The sequence below is a fragment of the Capricornis sumatraensis genome, chromosome 2 (assembly GCF_032405125.1).
Source record: "Capricornis sumatraensis isolate serow.1 chromosome 2, serow.2, whole genome shotgun sequence".
NCBI classification, from domain to species: domain Eukaryota; kingdom Metazoa; phylum Chordata; class Mammalia; order Artiodactyla; family Bovidae; genus Capricornis; species Capricornis sumatraensis.
This window is the reverse complement of record NC_091070.1, coordinates 80,866,448-80,884,432: the sequence shown is the minus strand read 5'-3', so window position 1 is coordinate 80,884,432 and position 17,985 is coordinate 80,866,448. Positions and strand designations below refer to the sequence as shown.

Below are 17,985 nucleotides of genomic sequence, written 5' to 3'. Positions count from 1 at the left end.
GATGTGACTTTTGAACTCCTGCAGAGCTAGAGGCATACCCAGCTCTGCAAGTGAGGTCACGATAGTCTGGGGCCCAAGGTAAGTGTAACTAGGCTCAGCCATACTACACACATTGTTCAATATTTGATAAAGTGGGAAAAAAATACTGAGGTTTTTTATCACATATAAGACTTACACATGCAAAAATTTGGCAGAGGTTGCATGCTGCTTTCAGAACTGGAGAAAATGCCTTGGGCGCTGGCGTGTGCCCCTGTGAGATGTCCTGTCCTCAGCTGCACCCTCCCTTGCCCTCACCCACAGCCATCACAGTGACCAGAAAGTCTGTTTGCTCTGCGGTGCTGTGTCTTGACTGGTGCCCATTAGTTTTCAGTAGTTACCCCTGGCCTGCATGGTAGCCTTCAGTTTAATGGCCTTTTTTATGTTCATTCATTTTATTTTATTTCCCATCGTGGTTTTGTTTATTTCTTTTTTTGTTTTTTGTTTTTTCTGTTCTCTTTTTTAAAACCGTCGTGGTTTGCCCTTCATATTCCCCAATATTTGCACATGACAAGATGTTGCCATCCCAACATTACCTCCCACTTCACTGACCAGTGCCACTACTGACCATCTAGCACCAGCCACAACTGGACCACTGCCTTCAGCTCCACGGGATGTCGTGGCCTCCCTGGTCTCTACCCGCTTCATCAAATTGACGTGGCGGACACCTGCATCAGATCCTCACGGGGACAACCTTACCTACTCTGTCTTCTACACCAAGGAGGGGATTGCTAGGTAAGTGCCTGTATGTCTGGAGCCAGTTGGTTGCATCTTGTCCTCCCAAGACTAGTTGTGCCCATCCTGACTCTCTGCTGTGCAGAATCTGTACCAGCTTTAAGTCCAGAAAATGTGGTCACAGAGATATGTCGTTTCTAGTCGTAGGTCATGATAAGTAAATCCCTAAACAGACAAAGGTCCTGGTATTCTTTCCTGCCTTTCTGAGATGACTTGGGGAGAGGGTAAATAAAGGTATTTAAGTAGAAATATTAAAATGTAACTAAGAATACCCTTTTCAATATGATTAGTCAAGTACAACCTATAGGCTATGTCTTACTTAGAACTTTCAGATTCTAGAAATTAAGGGAGTTATATCTGCCTGCACCCTTAAGCAGTTGTGGGCTGCTGAGCTTAAGGGGTCTGCTTGATGACACAAGATTACTAAGTGACCCGTTTTCCTAAAACAGTATTTTCATTACATTTCTCTCCATCGCCACTTCTTTCAGGAACTCACATTGCCTCTCCATTGCTTTTGGAGATTTTCCAGAATCACCAAGCTACTTCACGACACAGTCTACCTGTATTTTATCTATCCAACCTTATTTTCCTTTAACCCTAGGTAACTCACTTTCTGATGAAACCAGTCTAATTCCTGTCACTCTGCAGCGTTTTTTTTCCCCCGTTTTCTCTTTGGTCACTTGCCCCTTTCCCGTTTCTCAACCACCACTATAAAATTCAGTTAATCTTTCTTGGCTCAGATTAAGCCCAATGGAGCCCTCATAAATCTTCCTGTACTCTTTCAGCACATGTAGCCTTTCTCTTGTGTGTATATTTGTGCCACTGATACTGGCACTTACTTATGATAGCGCATGATCTGATACCGCCGTAGTTGTCACTATTCTGTTATTTTATGTGTGTTTATGTTGTTTTCCCAGCCAGTCGTCCGCTCTTTGGGAGGCCCCATGCCACGTGCTGACTGTGTATTCTTAACATTGCTGAGTAGACCCCTTCATGGTGCTGTTACTTCACACCAGAATAAGAAAGCTGAAATACCTGTTTGGGTTAGGGCTCTGGCCCATGCAGTTAAGCTTGTATTTCTGCTAGGGTGCTTACATTTGATATATATTGTATTTAATACCAAACTGGCAAGTTCAGAAGGTATAGGTACCTTAGTCAAGTCAATGCCCCTTGGGTTGAGACTCTTGAGACATCTAAGTGAGTGACGTAATTTGAGTCAGATGGATTGCGCTGCTCACAGGGTAATGGAGTGTTCATCTGAACACTGCAGTGGATGTTTTGCAGTGACAGCGATAAGGAAATGTCCTGCTAGTCACAGAAAGGCAAGATATGACTACCAAACAGCACCTGTCTTGAAATGTTTCCAGTAGACTTTCAAATCCCATTGCAAAGTCCATGGGGTTTCACAGAAGGACAGAAGCTTTTCATAATTGCTCAGAAGCAGTCTTACATACATGACAGGGTCTTTGCTTCTAGGAGAAGGCCTTGTTGTTCCTTCTACCAGGATTGCATTTCCTTTGCAAACAACTGTCTGGCTCCTTGTCCATCATCCTCAGAAGGTCTCTTCTAGGGTCTTCCATGACTACCCACCCAACATAGCCTCTTGGTCACTGTTACACCCTGGGGCACTTGGTGGCTTGTTCCCAAGCCAACTGTTAAATTTTCAGGAAATTTTGCAAACCCAGTGATGACCCGGTAGCTCTAAGTTGGGCATGGGGGAGTATTTACAGCGACAAGTGCTACAAACCAGAGCCAGTTGTTAAACATTTTCTGGAACATCACTGTAACATACCACCATGTTTTGTTTTTTAGCTTTTATGTTTTGGTTTTTTTCCCAGAACATGTAACACTCAGAAATGTTCTCTTTTTATTAACGCATTCATTGCGTTTGTCTTGTTCAGTAGAGTATCACCATCACCTAGAACAGAGCCTGGCTTATCAGTAGCACTTAATAAATATTTGTTGAGTGAGTAATTTCAGACAGTGGAAAAATAATAATTATTCAAAAAATAATGTTGATAATTAACCCCCATTTAGTAGAAGGAATAAAAGTTATATCTTTGTCTGTGTATAACAATGTTATAAATGTATGAAAACATATTTTTAAAACTTGTTAAGTATATTAGAAAAAAGCATAGAAACCATTTCTATCAATTGGCAGGAGAAGGAGGACAAGGCAATTATCAATATATATAAAGAGGATCCAATTTGTGTGTGTGTTGTTGGGAAGATGGAAAAGTAAGCTTTGGCCTAGAGTTTTTGGTCAGAATTAGTAAGAGATTATAATAAAGTGGAAGGAAGTTTGGAGCCAGGTGTTAAAATGCAAGTAAGAATCCGGACATGATCAATTAAGAAGGGACCATTTCAGACTGCTGAGCAAGTGTGCAGGTGGTTTTATTAAACAGCTTTTAGTAGCAGTTCTTGGCAGGTTCTACACAAGATTAGAGAAGAGTGGGGGAGTCAGGGAGACAGATCAGCAGTAGTTAGGTTGATCTAAACATGTGGTGGGGCTTCTTCCCTGGTGGGAAGTCAGTAAAGAATCTGCCCACAATGCATGAAACCCGGATTCGATCCCTGGGTTGAGAAGATCCTCTGGAAAAGGGAATAGCAACCCACTCTAGTATTATTGCCTGGAGAACTCCACAGACAGAGGAACCTGATGGGTTACAGTCCATGGGGTCGTGATGAATTAAACATAACTGAGCAACTAAACACACACACACAAGCATGTGGTAGGCCTAGATGAAGATGAGAGCAGTGACTTGGAACAGTAAATCGGGGGGATGTTTCAAAGGAAGATTCTTGGAGATTGTAGTAATAATTTTTGCTCTCATTACTTTAAGATCATGATTTCTGAATAGAAGCAGTGAAGAAATAGAAGTAACACCGAGTCAGACTAAATTCCCGTTACTTGTTTTATAAACAAAATTTATTTAATCTTTATAAGTTTACATTGTCCCACCTAAAAATTGAAGGTTATGTATTATATTCATAGAGTTAACAACCTTTCGATGTGAGGGTATATGCCACTGCCTGCAATTCCCCTACTTCTTGCATCTGATAATTCAACCACCAGGGGGCACTATGTGCCTTGTTAATGAGCTATATGAGTCTGTTGGGTACTCTAAGCAAGTAAGTAAGTGAAGTCACTCAATCGTGTCCGACTCTTTGCGACCCCGTGGACTGTAGCCCACCAGGCTCCTCCATCCATGGGATTCTCCAGACAAGAATACTGGAGTGGGTTGCCATTTCCTTCGCCAGGGGATCTTCCCAACCCAGGGATCGAACCCGGGTCTCCTGCATTGCAGGCAGATGCTTCCTGAAATTTCAAAGGGCCCTTCCTCTGCCATTTTACCTGTGAAATATTCACTTTTGTTTCCAATGCCTTTAAACAGCAGTATTTTCTACTAACCACTAAGTGGAAAGTACAGAGTAAGTTATTCCAGAAATTAATAGCACTTATAATTGGGCTTCCGTCATGACTCAGCTGGTAAAGAACCTGCCTGTAACACGGAAGACCTAGGTTCGATCCCTGGGTTGGGAAGATCCCCTGGAGAAAGGAAGGGCTACCCACTCCAGTATTCTGGCCTGGAGAATTCCATGGACTCTATAGTCCTTGGGGTTGCAAAGAGCTGGACAAGATTGAGCAACTCTCACTTTCAGAATTGGATAAGGGCTTCCCAGGTAGCGCTTGTGGTAAAGAACCGGCCTGCCAGTGCAGAAGACGTTAAGAGACGCAGGTTCAATCCCTGGGTCGGGAAGATCCCCTAGAGGAGGGCAGGGCAACCCACTCCAGTATTCTTGCCTGGAGAATCCCCATGAACAGAGGAGCCTGGTAGGCCACAGTCCGTAGGGCACATAGAGTCCGACATGACTGAAGCAACTTAGCATGCAGCCTTAGAAATCTGTTAGTCTGCTCCAGGATCATCAAACTATATACCGTGGGCCAAATCAAACTTGTTTTTATGGCCCAAGACCTAAGGATAAATTTTATATTTTTCAAGTGGTTACACTTTAATAGGTTATATAAATAACTACAGTTGACCCTTGAACAACATGGGTTTGAATTGCACTTGTCCACTTACATGTGGATTTTTCTCAGTAAATTTGTAGTACAGTACTGCAGGATCCACAGTTGGTTGAATCCCCATTACAGAACTGTGGATAGGGAGGGCCAGCTGTAAAGTTATACATAGACTTTTAACTGTGGAGATGGTGGGTAATATTTTTCATTGTGTCTTGGCCTGTAAATACTTACTATCAAGCCCTTTAAGAAGAAGTTCACCACTCTGGGCTCATTCTTTCACTTAATACATGAAGAAACAAACCCAGAAAGTGACTTTGCAAGCCAGCAGTATTGCCAGAACTAGAATTGGAGCTCCCGAGTTCTTACCCAGCACTGTCTTGGTACAAAATATACCTTTTTCTTTTTCTTTTGACTCTTAGCTAAGACATTCTAACCTAACTCCCATTGGAACCTCACATATTTATGAACTTGTCCTTCATAACTCACCCCAAATCTTCCCTGAAGTCAGTTTTATTTCTAGACAGACTTGGTTCTGTGACCTCAGATCAGTCTACTGTTAGAAGCTTTTTCGAGTGTTAGATGTTTGATCTTAGGGAATCATATCTACCATTAATTTTTTCTTATCATAATGCTTCTGTAGAAATTTGTTCTAGGTTTTTTTTCCCCTTTTACGTTGTTGTTGGTTAGCCACTAAGTCGTTTGTATTCAACTCTTTTGTGATCTCATGGACTGTAGCCCGTCAAGCTCCTCTGTCCAGGGAATTTCCCAAATAAGAATACTGGAGTGGGTTGCCATTTCCTTCTTCAGAAGATCTTCCCAACCCAGGGATCAAACCCTCATTTACTGCATTGATAGGTGAATTCTTTACCATTGAGCCACCAGGGAAGCCCCTCTTTTACATAGGAACAAACAAAAAGATAAAGATGATATCATTCCTGTATAAAATTTACACATTAGAAGGCAAATTTCCATTCATTCATTCCATGTACATTTGTGATGCTGCTTCGGTGTATGAACCTTCTGCTAGTGCTTCTGTAGTACGTGAACACGAATGAAACACTCTCTCACTTCAATTTAAAGTAAAATAGTGCCCCTTTCACTGTCTTTCTCAGAAAGGTCTTGTTTAAACTTTGATGCGCAGTGAGCAAAACAAACTAATCTGTGCTCTGGCACTGAGCTTTTAGTTTAGCGAAGTGTTACATACCATACTTTGTTCTAGACAGCAGTCATTTGTGATTGGATTGAATGTCAGAAACCTCACATCATAGGAAATCAGTTGATACTCTACTAAATCTTGTGACCGAGAGGTTTAGCTGAAGAGAAAATATCAATAGATATCTCAAGAGTCTCTGAGCAGTAACTTTTGTTACCATGATATTTTCCAGTGGAGCTGACTGTAGACAAGCAGCCTCTATAGATATGATGTGGGTGGGTACTGTTTGTTTTAATTAAAATAAGGTAGTTTAAAGAACCATAGAAAACTGTTGAAAAACACTTGAATCTCTGAAATGCATTCACATACAATCAGACAAATTGGCATATGGTTATGTAGAACTTAACAAATTTTAATCAGTTTGTTTAACCATTTATTTAAACAAATTTCAGGGAAAAGTATCAATATTTTAAAGTAAGAATTTAATTCAATAGATTTTTAGGTAATTTCAAATAATTTCTCCCACAAAGTAGTTTTGGGCCCTTTTATGACTGTCTCAAGATAGACACAGATCTTTCCTCACATAATCAGTAATTCTTAAAAAAAAAAAAAACAGCTATTTGTCTAAAACAAAAGCAAATACAGTCTTTGTTATAGTGAGCACAGTACACTGAGCATAATTATTGTAGACACACAGACCCCAAAAAGAGAGCCTGAAAGCCACCTGTTTTAAAGAACCTGATAACTCCCTTTATGTTTTCATCTCATAACACCAGACCACTAGCCATTTGCACCATTTGTGATAAGATTTGTTAAAATATTTCAGATCAGTTTGAAAATAATTTAAAAAAAAATAAATAGATTGTAAAAATCAGAATAGTTATTAGCTTATTTTATAGATTCATTTAAATTTTTAATGTTTTGTTCCCAGTTTTAAGTGATAATCTCTAATTTTCCTTTTATTAAAAGTTTATTATCCAGAAGATATGCAACATTCTTTGATATTTTCTGTGAAAATTGGATCATACCTATAATCACCTTCTGTTTGTTTCCCTAAACATAGCCCCTTAAAACTCAGTGATTCTTAAAGTGTACACAATTGGTGACTAGCTACCCTATTTGAGATGGCACTGAGAAGACTCTTGAAAGGAAGTTGTGATTATGACCAACAATATCAGTGATGTTTAAGCAAGAACATCAGCGACTTCTCAGACATGTGTGACATTGCTGTTAACCAGTGTCTATATTCCAAACACCATTCCACCCCTGAAACTTTCCTTTTTTTGAGAGTTAATTTGACTTAAATTTATTAAGATTTTGATGTAGTGTGGTATCTATAGATATTGCAATGAAAATGAAACTGCACATTATAGAAATTTCTGTAATCAATGTTATTTCTTTCCAAATCCCTGTTTATCCAAAGGGAACGTGTTGAGAATACCAGTCGCCCAGGAGAAACGCAGGTGACCATTCAAAACCTAATGCCAGCAACAGTGTACATCTTTAGAGTTATGGCTCAAAATAAGCATGGCTCTGGAGAGAGTTCAGCTCCACTACGGGTAGAAACACAGCCTGAGGGTAAGTCTCCCACCTGTCTGTCAGCCCCACCTGTAGCAAGACCTGTATGAAGGGCTATCTTAGGTATAGCCTGGCATACCATAGGTGTGTAGGAGATAACAGTGCCTCACTTTTAGGGATCTTAGTGAATCAGTTACAGGAGATCAAGTTAACTGCATCAAACAGCAGCAAATAGTGTACGACAATAGAATTCTGCTGGGAGACGCCCAAATTTTACTGATTGTTTGGACCCAGTTCAGATGCCGTTCTAAAATCTTCCTCTGATCTTATCTAATATTTTTTTCTACAGTCCTAAGGTACATTATGTATTATTTAAGTTACGAGATGTATTGTTGTACATCTTCCTTGAATTATGGTTATGAATATATTTCATTAATTTTATGGCAGAGACAGAATATTTGTTGTCCTTTTATTTCCCACCATGTCTAATGCAGTACCTCACACAGGAAATAGGTATTTAATAGTTATTATCAGTGGAATTGCCCTGGTCTTTATACATACCATACTCTTCGAAATCTCTTCAAGGCTTTACCTTGGACCTGTTGTCTTTTGTGCCAAATAGTGTTACTTCCAGTCACATTTCTTAAGATTTTTCCAACTGAAATTAGTGTCAAGTGATTTACTTTATAAATGTCTTCTATGTCTTAAGTTTTGGTTTTTTAAACTATAGGTCAGAAATTATGAGAAGCAGTCAAACTTAGAATTAATGCTTTTCTCAGGAAGCTTTCTTCTACACTTGTACCTTCTTTTAACGCAAGCCATTGTTTTTGGGAGCCTTCTCCAGTTTTCTTTTCCTATTAATTGCACTAGTGTTTCTGTGTTAACAAATTTGCAGTAACAAAAATTTTACTGTAGCTGAGGGGCATGGGCGGTAAATTTGAGGAAGCTACTGACTAGGGTACTAAACAGATTAAATGTATTTACCACTGAAACCATGGAAATAATTCAAGGACTCTGCCTGATGGGTGGAATAAGAAAAGTCAAGAAGCTGTGGAATTTCACTTTCTAATGCTGCAGTAAATCGTTCACCCATCAAACAGTTACTGAGGACTTCCTCTACCAGGCCCTGCACAAGCTATCAGAGATGCAGGGGACAGGACAGGAATCCTCCCTTTAAAGAATGAGCAGTCAAGATAGGAGGCCATTCATCATCTCTTAATAGGGCATTAAAGGTCAGGAATCAAACCCAGGCAACAACAAGAGGACCCAAAGAGAGCCGGGTAGAGGGTGGGGGTGCTGATTTAAGGAAAGAATGTGTTCTCACTACAGGGAAAGGATGTTGAGTTTCACAATTACTGTGTTCAGATAAGAGCAGGAACAATCTGTTAGATTTCGGACTCAATTTTCCTTCATCAATTCTCACATACAGGTGTCATTCATGAGAGACAATGAAATACAGAACAAGGAACAGTTACTGTAAAGTTAGGTAAATCAAATCTGTTTCATGTTTTCCTAGGAAAACATGAAACCCCGGGCTGGCCTCAAAGCATTTGGCTTAGAGCAAACATTCTTGGGGAAGGAAACCACTTGACCCAATCCCAAAGCTAGGATTAGCCGTGTCCATGCAGGGTGAGTCAAGACGAAAATGAGAGAGACCACTGAATTTGATTCAGTGCAAGGGTTCCATCCCAGGGCCGTGGAACTTCTGAAGGTACATGAAAATATGTGTGTGTCTGTACGTACTCACGTTTGCCTTTGGGAAGGACCAGTGGCTTTCTTGATCACTTCAGCACCTAAAGTCAGACTGCTGGGAATTACAGAACTAAAAGGGGCACTGTCAAGTTAGAGATGAAAGAAGAGGCTTCCTGAGTGCCTGCCATGTGCCAGGCACTGTGCCAGGCAGCAAGAGGTAAAGATGAGTAAGACTTCTGTTCACAAAACAGTCTGGTACCAGACAAGGACTGACAAGGACTGGTAAATGGGCAGTATTGTGATCATTTATTCAAGGGAGTTTGATTAAAAGAAAGTGGCTAAGAATATAGGTATGAGAGTGGGACCATGAAGAAAGCTGAGAGCCAAAGGATGGATGCTTTTGAACTATGGTGTTGGAGAAGACTCTTGAGAGTCCCTTGGACTGCGAGGAGATCAAACCAGTCAGAAGTAAAGGAAATCATTCCTGAATATTCATTGGAAGAACTGATGCTGAAGCTGAAGTTCCAAATACTTTGACCACCTGATGCAAAGAACTGACTCAGAAAAGAACTGACTTAGAAAAGACCCTAATGCTGAGAAAGACTGAAGGCAGGAGGAGAAGGGGACGAGAGAGGATGAAATGGTTGGATGGCAGCACCAACTGGATGGACATGAGTTTGAGTAAGCCCCGGGAGTTGGTGATGGACAGGGAAGCCTAGTGTGCTGCAGTCCGTGGTGTCACAAAGAGTTTTACATGACTGAACGACTGAACTGAAGAATATAGATGGAAGGAGCAACAGCTTCTGGGGAGACTGTTTAGGGGGTGCAGAGTGACTATTAACATGTTTTGGCAAAAGAGGAGTCAGTGGAAAGAGATTTCATCTGGATGTGTTCAGCCTGGGGCGTGGGTGAGGCAAGCCAAAGTGTTAAGAGTCAGCCCTTGGAAAATATTTTACATTTTTAGCTTTTCAAGCCAACTTAAATTTTTTCACATGTTTTAATGCCACTGTATAGACAAAAGAATTTATTAGTGCCTTTTTTAGGATCATATTTGCCTATGTTTAACCAGCAAATATACTGAAAGTGATTTTAAGGGAATTTGTTCTGTTTTCCTTCCCTTTTAAAAAGTTAGAGGAAAGTTTTCCAAAGCAGCAGAAGTGTGACAAATCCCACCTGTCAGGCTGTGCAAAATATGCTCTTAACATTAAGTGAATAACATGATTCATGACTAAATAAAGCAAACAACTGTCAGAATAACCATATTCAGGTTTCTCTACTTTGGTAGCTGAACTAATCTTAAGCTGTCATGCTGTTATTTAAGAAAGCCAGTTTGTTTTACATTTTGTTAGTTTTTTTTTCCCCTTTCCTTAAGTCTAATGGATGTCTGTTACAGAAGTGCTGGCACCAGAGAAATGATTTTCAGATGCAGAGTGTCCACCAAAGTGTAGACACGGGCAGCTGCCCAGGATTTGTATATAAATTGGGACTGGAACCTGACAGTCAGACAAAAAGAATATAGTGAAAAAGGATGTAAACTGGGCAGATGATTGGTCAGTCACTCATGGGGTCTTCTAGTCACATACATGTAAAGCACTTAATGCTGGACTGATAGCAAACATCAATAAATGGTAGCTCTTTTTAAAATGAGGGTTTATGCAGTCTTATTCCCTTGCTGTTTTTCTTCTGTACATGCGTTCATATGCTCATTCTAAAGGCAAATCTGGTCATGTCTTGTCATATTCCTGCTCATAATTTTTCAGTAATTATCTAACACCTAGAAGAAATGATCCAGACTCAGAGCAGGGCCTTATCTGGCTCTTGTCATCCTTTATAGCATTCTGTATCCTGTTATCTAATCCCTGTTTCAGCCTGAACCATATAACGCTGTTTTCTCACCTGTCACCCCCATTGACTAGAGCAGTATCTCCTTTGATGTCTGAGAAAACTGTTCATTCTTTCTGCTCCCTAAGTCTGCTTCAGTCCTTCCCTTTCCTAACTACCCTACCCAGAGCAGAATTATGCACTCTCTTCTTTCCATTTTCATTACAGTCGTTGCCTAATCTGCCAGCACTTATGATCTTCTTTGTAACTGTATGTCTGACTTCCCTCTAGACTGGAGTTCTCTGTGGGCAGGGCCTCTGTCCATCATTCATTGTATCCCCATAGGCTGTCAAGAGAAGGCTCCTTTCTGTGATGTCTGCCTTTGTGTACTGCAGTCCTGCTGCAAAATAGGATTTTATAAACCACAAGAATTCTTCAGTGTTCACTTTTTTCTTTGAATAAATTTGAGATATTTCACAGATATTTTTTGGTTTTGGGGTCATGAAGAGGGAAATCATTTAATTATGTATTATCCTGAAACCTCTTGTCAAATCACTTGTTTTCTTAGTTTAATTGTTTTTATTGTTTTGCAAACATAGCCAGGGTGCCATTATTGCTGAGAGTGATCTTGAGAGGTACAATAAATTTTATTGATATCTTGCCATCTTGAAATCTTTCTAGTTCAGCTCCCTGGCCCAGCGCCCAACATCCGAGCGCATGCAACTTCACCTACTTCCATCACTGTCACCTGGGAAACACCGTTGTCCGGAAATGGGGAAATTCAGAATTACAAACTGTACTACATGGAAAAAGGGACTGATAAAGAACAGGTATAATATCAAGACTTTTTCTAATGCATTGATTGGAGTAGTAGATTTGAAATATACTTCAAAAACTCAATACCTGCTTGTCTAGAAATCTGAGGAAAAAATATGTATAAGAAATAATGAGTTGATAAATTCTGTTTCTTAATACCAAGGTTCATTCTGTAGTTTTTGCCATCAGCGGTCACTAAACATTATTAAGAAGTATTTCTCAGCAAATTGCCAGTGTTTATGATAAATTTGCTTTGACTATTGAAATAACGTTCTGTAAGAGGGATAAAAATCTGCATCGTGTCAAATATAGAATTTGTATAGTTAATTATTTGCTTCATTTCTTTTGGCTTGAGTTGTATATATATATATATGTGTGTGTATATATATATATATATGTGTATGTGTGTGTGTTTTATTTTACTTAAGGATGTTGATGTTTCAAGTCTCTCCCACACCATTAACGGATTGAAAAAGTATACAGAGTATAGTTTCCGAGTGGTGGCCTACAATAAACATGGTCCTGGAGTCTCCACACAAGATGTTGCTGTTCGAACTTTTTCAGATGGTGAGTTTTCTTCCTCTGGAACAGAATCCCGAGCTTGGGGGCCCTGGTGGCATAGTAACAAGATCACAGGCTTCGATATCAAGAACATTTGGTTCACATACCAGTTCTGGTAGTGTGACTTCAGTCAAGTCACTTTACATGTCTGAGCGTGTTTCCTTACATGTGAAATTTAGATAATACCAGCTTCATTGGGTGGCTATAAAAATCCATTGAGAGGTCATAGAACATGTACCTGGTACTTGAATAGCTTCTTGGTATTTTATTTTTAGTAGGTTTTTTTGTATAAGTGAGTATTATTGCTTGTTCATAGAACAGATCATCCAAGGCTATTGGAAGGCTGGCATTACTCTACATAGCAATTATATTTCCATGCCAAATAGGTCTTTTAACTCCTTAATTATTTTGTGACGGTTTATATCTCACTGTTATTTGCTTAGACCCATGGCCTAAAGCAGTGGTTTTCAAAGTACAGCTTGCCAGTGAAACTGAGTAGGTCAAGACCCACATTTTTTTTTAAAGATATTTTTAGAGTAGAACAGAAAATAACAGTTCATTGCACTTTAATATATCCTGAAACTCAGCTAAATCCAAATGTTTCAAAAATGTCTTTTTCCTAAAAATGTGTGTATATGTTATAGCCTTTACACTGAATGTCTAAACAAGTTTTAAGAGCTGTAATTTGACTCCTTTAAACAAGTGGTGAGACATCACATCACCGTTGGAGCAGACTGACATCATGTGATGTGTTGCATTAAGAAAGACATAGCTTCATCTATTTCACCTGTGCCAGCCATATCCCTGCCAAAAATGTTTTAAGTATGATCGTGATGAAACAACGAGACATACATCCAAATTGGTGGACATTCTGCAAAAAAATAAACTAGCTTGAATTCTTAGAAAATATTAGTCTAATGAAAGAAACTAAAAAGAGGAGTCATTATAGGATTAAAGAAAAGTAAAGAGACATAGAATAAAATAAAACATGTTTAATCTTTGATTCCTGAATCTGGGAGTAAAAACAGTATAAAGACACTCTTGGTACAATTACTTAATGATTAGGTTGGTATAGTATCAGTCAGTATTAAAAATTAGATACGTTATTAGGTATATTATATAATAGTTTTGTGCTGATTAGATTTTAATGTGATCATTATAATTTTTAATGTGATATTATAATTTTGTTGGAGAATGTTTTCTTAGGAGATACATACTGTAGTATTTAAGGGTGAAGTATCTTAATGACTGTAACTGTCTCTCAGCTCTCCAGAAACAATATGTACATAGGTAAATATGTATAAATATAATGAGAGAAATAAAGCTTATTTGGCAGAATATTAACAAGTGGTAAATGCAGGAAGAGTATATGGTGTTCATTGTATTCTTGCCACTCTCTGCACTTGACATTTTTCAGGATAAAAAGTTGGGGGAAATAAATGCGGACTGTATTTTGGTTAGCCTGTGTTTACCATAGGCTTTTAAATCCACCCATGAGCCACTTCTAACTGCATCAAGTGGGTTGGCATGCTGACTACAGTGCCTGTTGCAGGAACTGAATGTGTCTCAGCGTGGTTGGTTAAGGGCAGCACTTTGGAGGAAGAGAAATCTTGGTTCTTATACCAGTTGAAGCAAATACCTTGAGCAAGTTGACTCCCCAGAGCTGCAGCTGTTTTTTTTTTTTTTTTGTCATCTATAAAGTGAGATGATAAAGAAACTCCTTTGTAGGATTGTTGTAAGGATTAAACTACCTGCCATGTGGGAACATGAAGCAGATCCTAGCTGTGATAGTGGTGGTGGTGTTGAAAGAGAAGACAGCAACAACAATTATGTTGGTGCCTCTGCAGCTGAGTCAGAAGTTCTTAAAAAGGAGATGACTGAAACCATCCATGGCCTTTTTTCAGAACACAAATGGAGAAGTCCTTCTCCAGGCCCTCTGAATCTCTGGGTTGAGAGATCTCTATCCTCTCTGTCCTCCAGAAGACTACACCACAGTGGGCACTGAGTTACGTGTCTGGTCACCAAGTGTCAGAATGGAAGGGAGAAATTTCCATGTGTGGATTAGGAGAGAAAAGCTAAAGTCAGCATTTTGTGGTTGGAGAAGAAACTAATCAAGTTTTCTTAAATTTTTTTCTTTCTATAGTTACTACAAAAGACACTGGAGGGCATATGTACAATAAACTTTGAGATACCCTGTCTTATTTTCTAATATGTGAGAAACTAGTTATACAGCTGTTTTGTAACTAATAGTCCCAAACCTCTCACATCTGAATGACTATTTCCTGCCATATAGTTGCCTTCAGAAGCCAAATGGTTACTTAACTGGACTTCCATTGTTTAACAACTCTTTGCTCTCCTTGAAACTGCTTTCAAAACCAGTTTAGGAATCCCACAAGAAAGCCAAGGTTGTTGATTTGTGTACATCACACTTTGGACTCGTAATGATACTACCCAGCTGATTCACTTCCCATATTCATTAGGCTCATTTCCAGAAATTGTACCCCAAAATAAAGATAACTATTCCCAGGCATATTCAGAAGAATACATTGAAGGTTCAGAATATAATTGGGCTCTAGAAAAGTTTAGAGTCATCATCATATCCTTGAAATAAGTATCTGACTTCCCAAAGGTATATCCTGACTTGGGTATGGATGTGTATATGTGAATGTCTCATTTTAAATGACTTATATATGGCCACACCTTATCCAAATACTGCCGTCAACATGAGGACACTGGCTCCTGGGTTAGACTTTCAGGTTGCCTATCAGTGTTTGAGATGCGCATTTCTATAAGGTCTGGCCAAGAACAGTCACATGATGTAATTGAAATTTAAATTTTTTTTTCATTTCCTTTCTGTTTTTTTTTTTTTTGGTCTGTGCAGTTCCCAGTGCTACTCCTCAGAATCTGTCTTTAGAAGTAAGAAATTCAAAGGTAAAACTTTATATTGCTGTCGTTCATTTTTACTGGTAGCCTGTTAGGCCTCAGGAGGGCTTATAAAGAGGGAGATTCTCTATCAAAACAAGCATAATCAAGCAGAGAAAGAAAGTGACATAGATAATACACTTGCCAGTTTAAAGCTAGACTTAGATGCCAACTTTGGTTTATTCTGTTTAATTTTACTGCCTTTCTCTAATGCCAAAACTACTTTAGCCTTTCTGCAAGTATGCTGCTATTATTATGTAAACCATGGCATTATAGACCTTCAACATCCAGTACCTTGGTGATGCGGTTTATGATACTGGAGCCATTTAGTACTGTGAGGTGAACCCAGAGTGAGTCAAAGGCAGACAGACATCTGTCCTATGGTTGCACTGCTGTAGCCAGCTCTCCTAGGCAAGTTCACTGTGCCCTGAAGACCACGTGTGCCTCTCAGATGCCCAGAGCCCCTCCTGGACTGCATAGACAACTGAGACAGGCAGTCCTTGCAAAAAGTAATCTGAGACTCCTTTTCTTTGAAGAAACAGTCAGCTGATGATTAACAGTCCCCTCGTGGAAAAGTTTTAGATGGAGACGACCTAATTCCACTCTTCTTACCGTAGAGGTAGAAGAGACCCTAACACTGATTTACTGCCTCATCCACATGCCTCTGGCCTCGTGCTTTCCTTCAGAAACTTTCCTGAGACTTTTGCCTGGTAGTATCATTCTAGCAAAATAGATCAGGTGCCAGAGTGCACTGCCCACAAACACAATCTCCCCATTCCCTCTTTGAGGGTTTTAAAACTTAAAACCATCTTTGAGTGATTACCAAATAGCTTAGTAATGAAACTCTGAACACTCTGCTGCCTTCGTAACCCTTCTCTTACACGGTGAGTTCAGGGTAATGATACGTAAAACAGGACCGAGACTTGATATATTGTCTTTCCCTATAATCTTGCGTTTCCTAGAGTATTGTGATTCACTGGCAGCCACCTCCTCCAGCTGCACAAAATGGACAGATTACTGGCTACAAGGTTCGCTACCGAAAGGCTTCCCGAAAGAGTGATGTCACTGAGACCTTGGTGTCTGGGGCACAGCTGTCACAGCTGATTGAAGGTAAGCTGCTTTGCATGTAGGCAAAAGCTCAAAGATAGTGTCTCTCTCAAACTTTGAATTAACACTAGTCTAATGACTGCTCTGGGCTGTTGACTTACACAAATCAAAAATGGTTTAAAAGAATGTGTAATAGTTCAGTCAACTTCTGACCTGGTAAAAATTGTAAAATACACTCTTACAGGTTTTGCCTGTTCTGTGGTGAAAATATTTTAATGTATTATCCATGTAAACAAAGCTACATAAGCAGAGTCTTACTCAGTCTGGGTGGTAGCAGAGGCCTACAAAATTATTTCTTCTAACACTGATACCACTTGGGTATCTGTGACCTGAAACATTTGTCAGTGGCCACAGCCATGCAAGGTGAATGTTTGTCTTCAAGGGTACCTTTCAGTTTTCTCATTTCCTCACTTGAACCCCGCAGCTCTAAGCTGCAGCAGATAAAGACGACTGAAGGAGTGTTGCTGAGAAATCTCACCAAAGGAGCATTACTGCAAAACTGGTCATGGATGTTTTTAAAAGTCAGTCTGATTATACTCCAGACCCAGATGAATGATATTTCCCAAAGATGAGGCTTTTATTTTGAATATTTAATAGTAGGTACTTATTATATACCAGGCACGGTTCTTGTTTCTAATAAATAAAAATAGATACAGTCCTTGCCCCTGAGGAGACTATTCATTTTCTCAATGAAACATTTGATGTATAAGCAAAATACCACTTTCTTAATAAAAATAGCCTTTTATCAAGAAAATTCTTGGATTTAAAAATTATATTTAGATTCATTCATTCATTTAATAGACTTTATTGAACTTTTATATAATGATGAGCAAGAGGTGTATCTGCACTTAGTCTCTCAGTCGTGTCTGATTCTTTGCGGCCCCATGGACTGCAGCCTGTCAGGCTCCTCTGCCCATGGAATTTTCCAGGGAAGAGTGCTGGAGTAGGGTGCCATTTCCCACTCCAAGGGATCTTCCCAACCCAGAGATTGAACCTGAGAAGGTTGTTATTTGTTATGCCCAAGTCGCGAAATCTCCCAGTGACCACCAGGGAGCTGATATCCGATGCAAAAGCAAGAGAGTTTTTATTACCAAGCTCGAGCTGGGGCTCCCACCGATACCGACGCAGCAGCTATAGGGAGGAGCCCTGAGCTCTGGGTTACATTGCTTATATAGGGTATTATCGCGTGAAAAATTCAAAAAACGGGAGTCTCCGGGTCTGATTGGTCACCTTCTGGTGAAGGGTTAGGTGTTGAGTTCTGATTGGTTCTCCTTTCCCGGGCTTGACCCGAATTTCCTGGGCTGGCCAAGGGTTCTGATTGGTTCGCAGGTGGTGGGGTGAGGTCAGGGAATTTCCAAAGGCTCTTTTCCCGGAAGCTTACAAAATGGAGTAGCTTTGATTCTTCATTCCCCCCTTCTCTAGGATCCAGGACAGACCCAATCATGAGTCTGAGGTCAGCTCTTTATTGTCTCCTGCTAAGGGGACCGTTGGCAGGGCCGCATATTGGGATCTGAGTACCATGAGCTGCACTGTGTTGATGCAGTTTTTAATGAAGGCCTCTAGTTACTTTAGTAAGCATGGCCTGAGGGTGAGTAGC

At 39.8% G+C, this 17,985-nt stretch overlaps 1 protein-coding gene across 4 annotated transcripts in view; it reads left to right on the top strand.

Annotated features, from left to right (window-relative positions):
- Positions 1-17,985, top strand: part of NEO1 (neogenin 1) — a 232,601-nt gene that overhangs the window by 162,136 nt on the left and 52,480 nt on the right. For 3 of the 4 annotated variants that reach the window (XM_068963727.1, XM_068963728.1, XM_068963726.1), the window contains exons 8-13: positions 612-771; positions 7,375-7,529; positions 11,664-11,812; positions 12,227-12,365; positions 15,241-15,290; positions 16,244-16,391. In XM_068963727.1, the coding sequence (XP_068819828.1) occupies positions 612-771; positions 7,375-7,529; positions 11,664-11,812; positions 12,227-12,365; positions 15,241-15,290; positions 16,244-16,391 (801 nt within the window). Of the gene's footprint in view, positions 1-551; positions 772-7,374; positions 7,530-11,663; positions 11,813-12,226; positions 12,366-15,240; positions 15,291-16,243; positions 16,392-17,985 lie in introns of all 4 variants that reach the window. The other variant, XM_068963725.1, reaches the window with a different exon arrangement.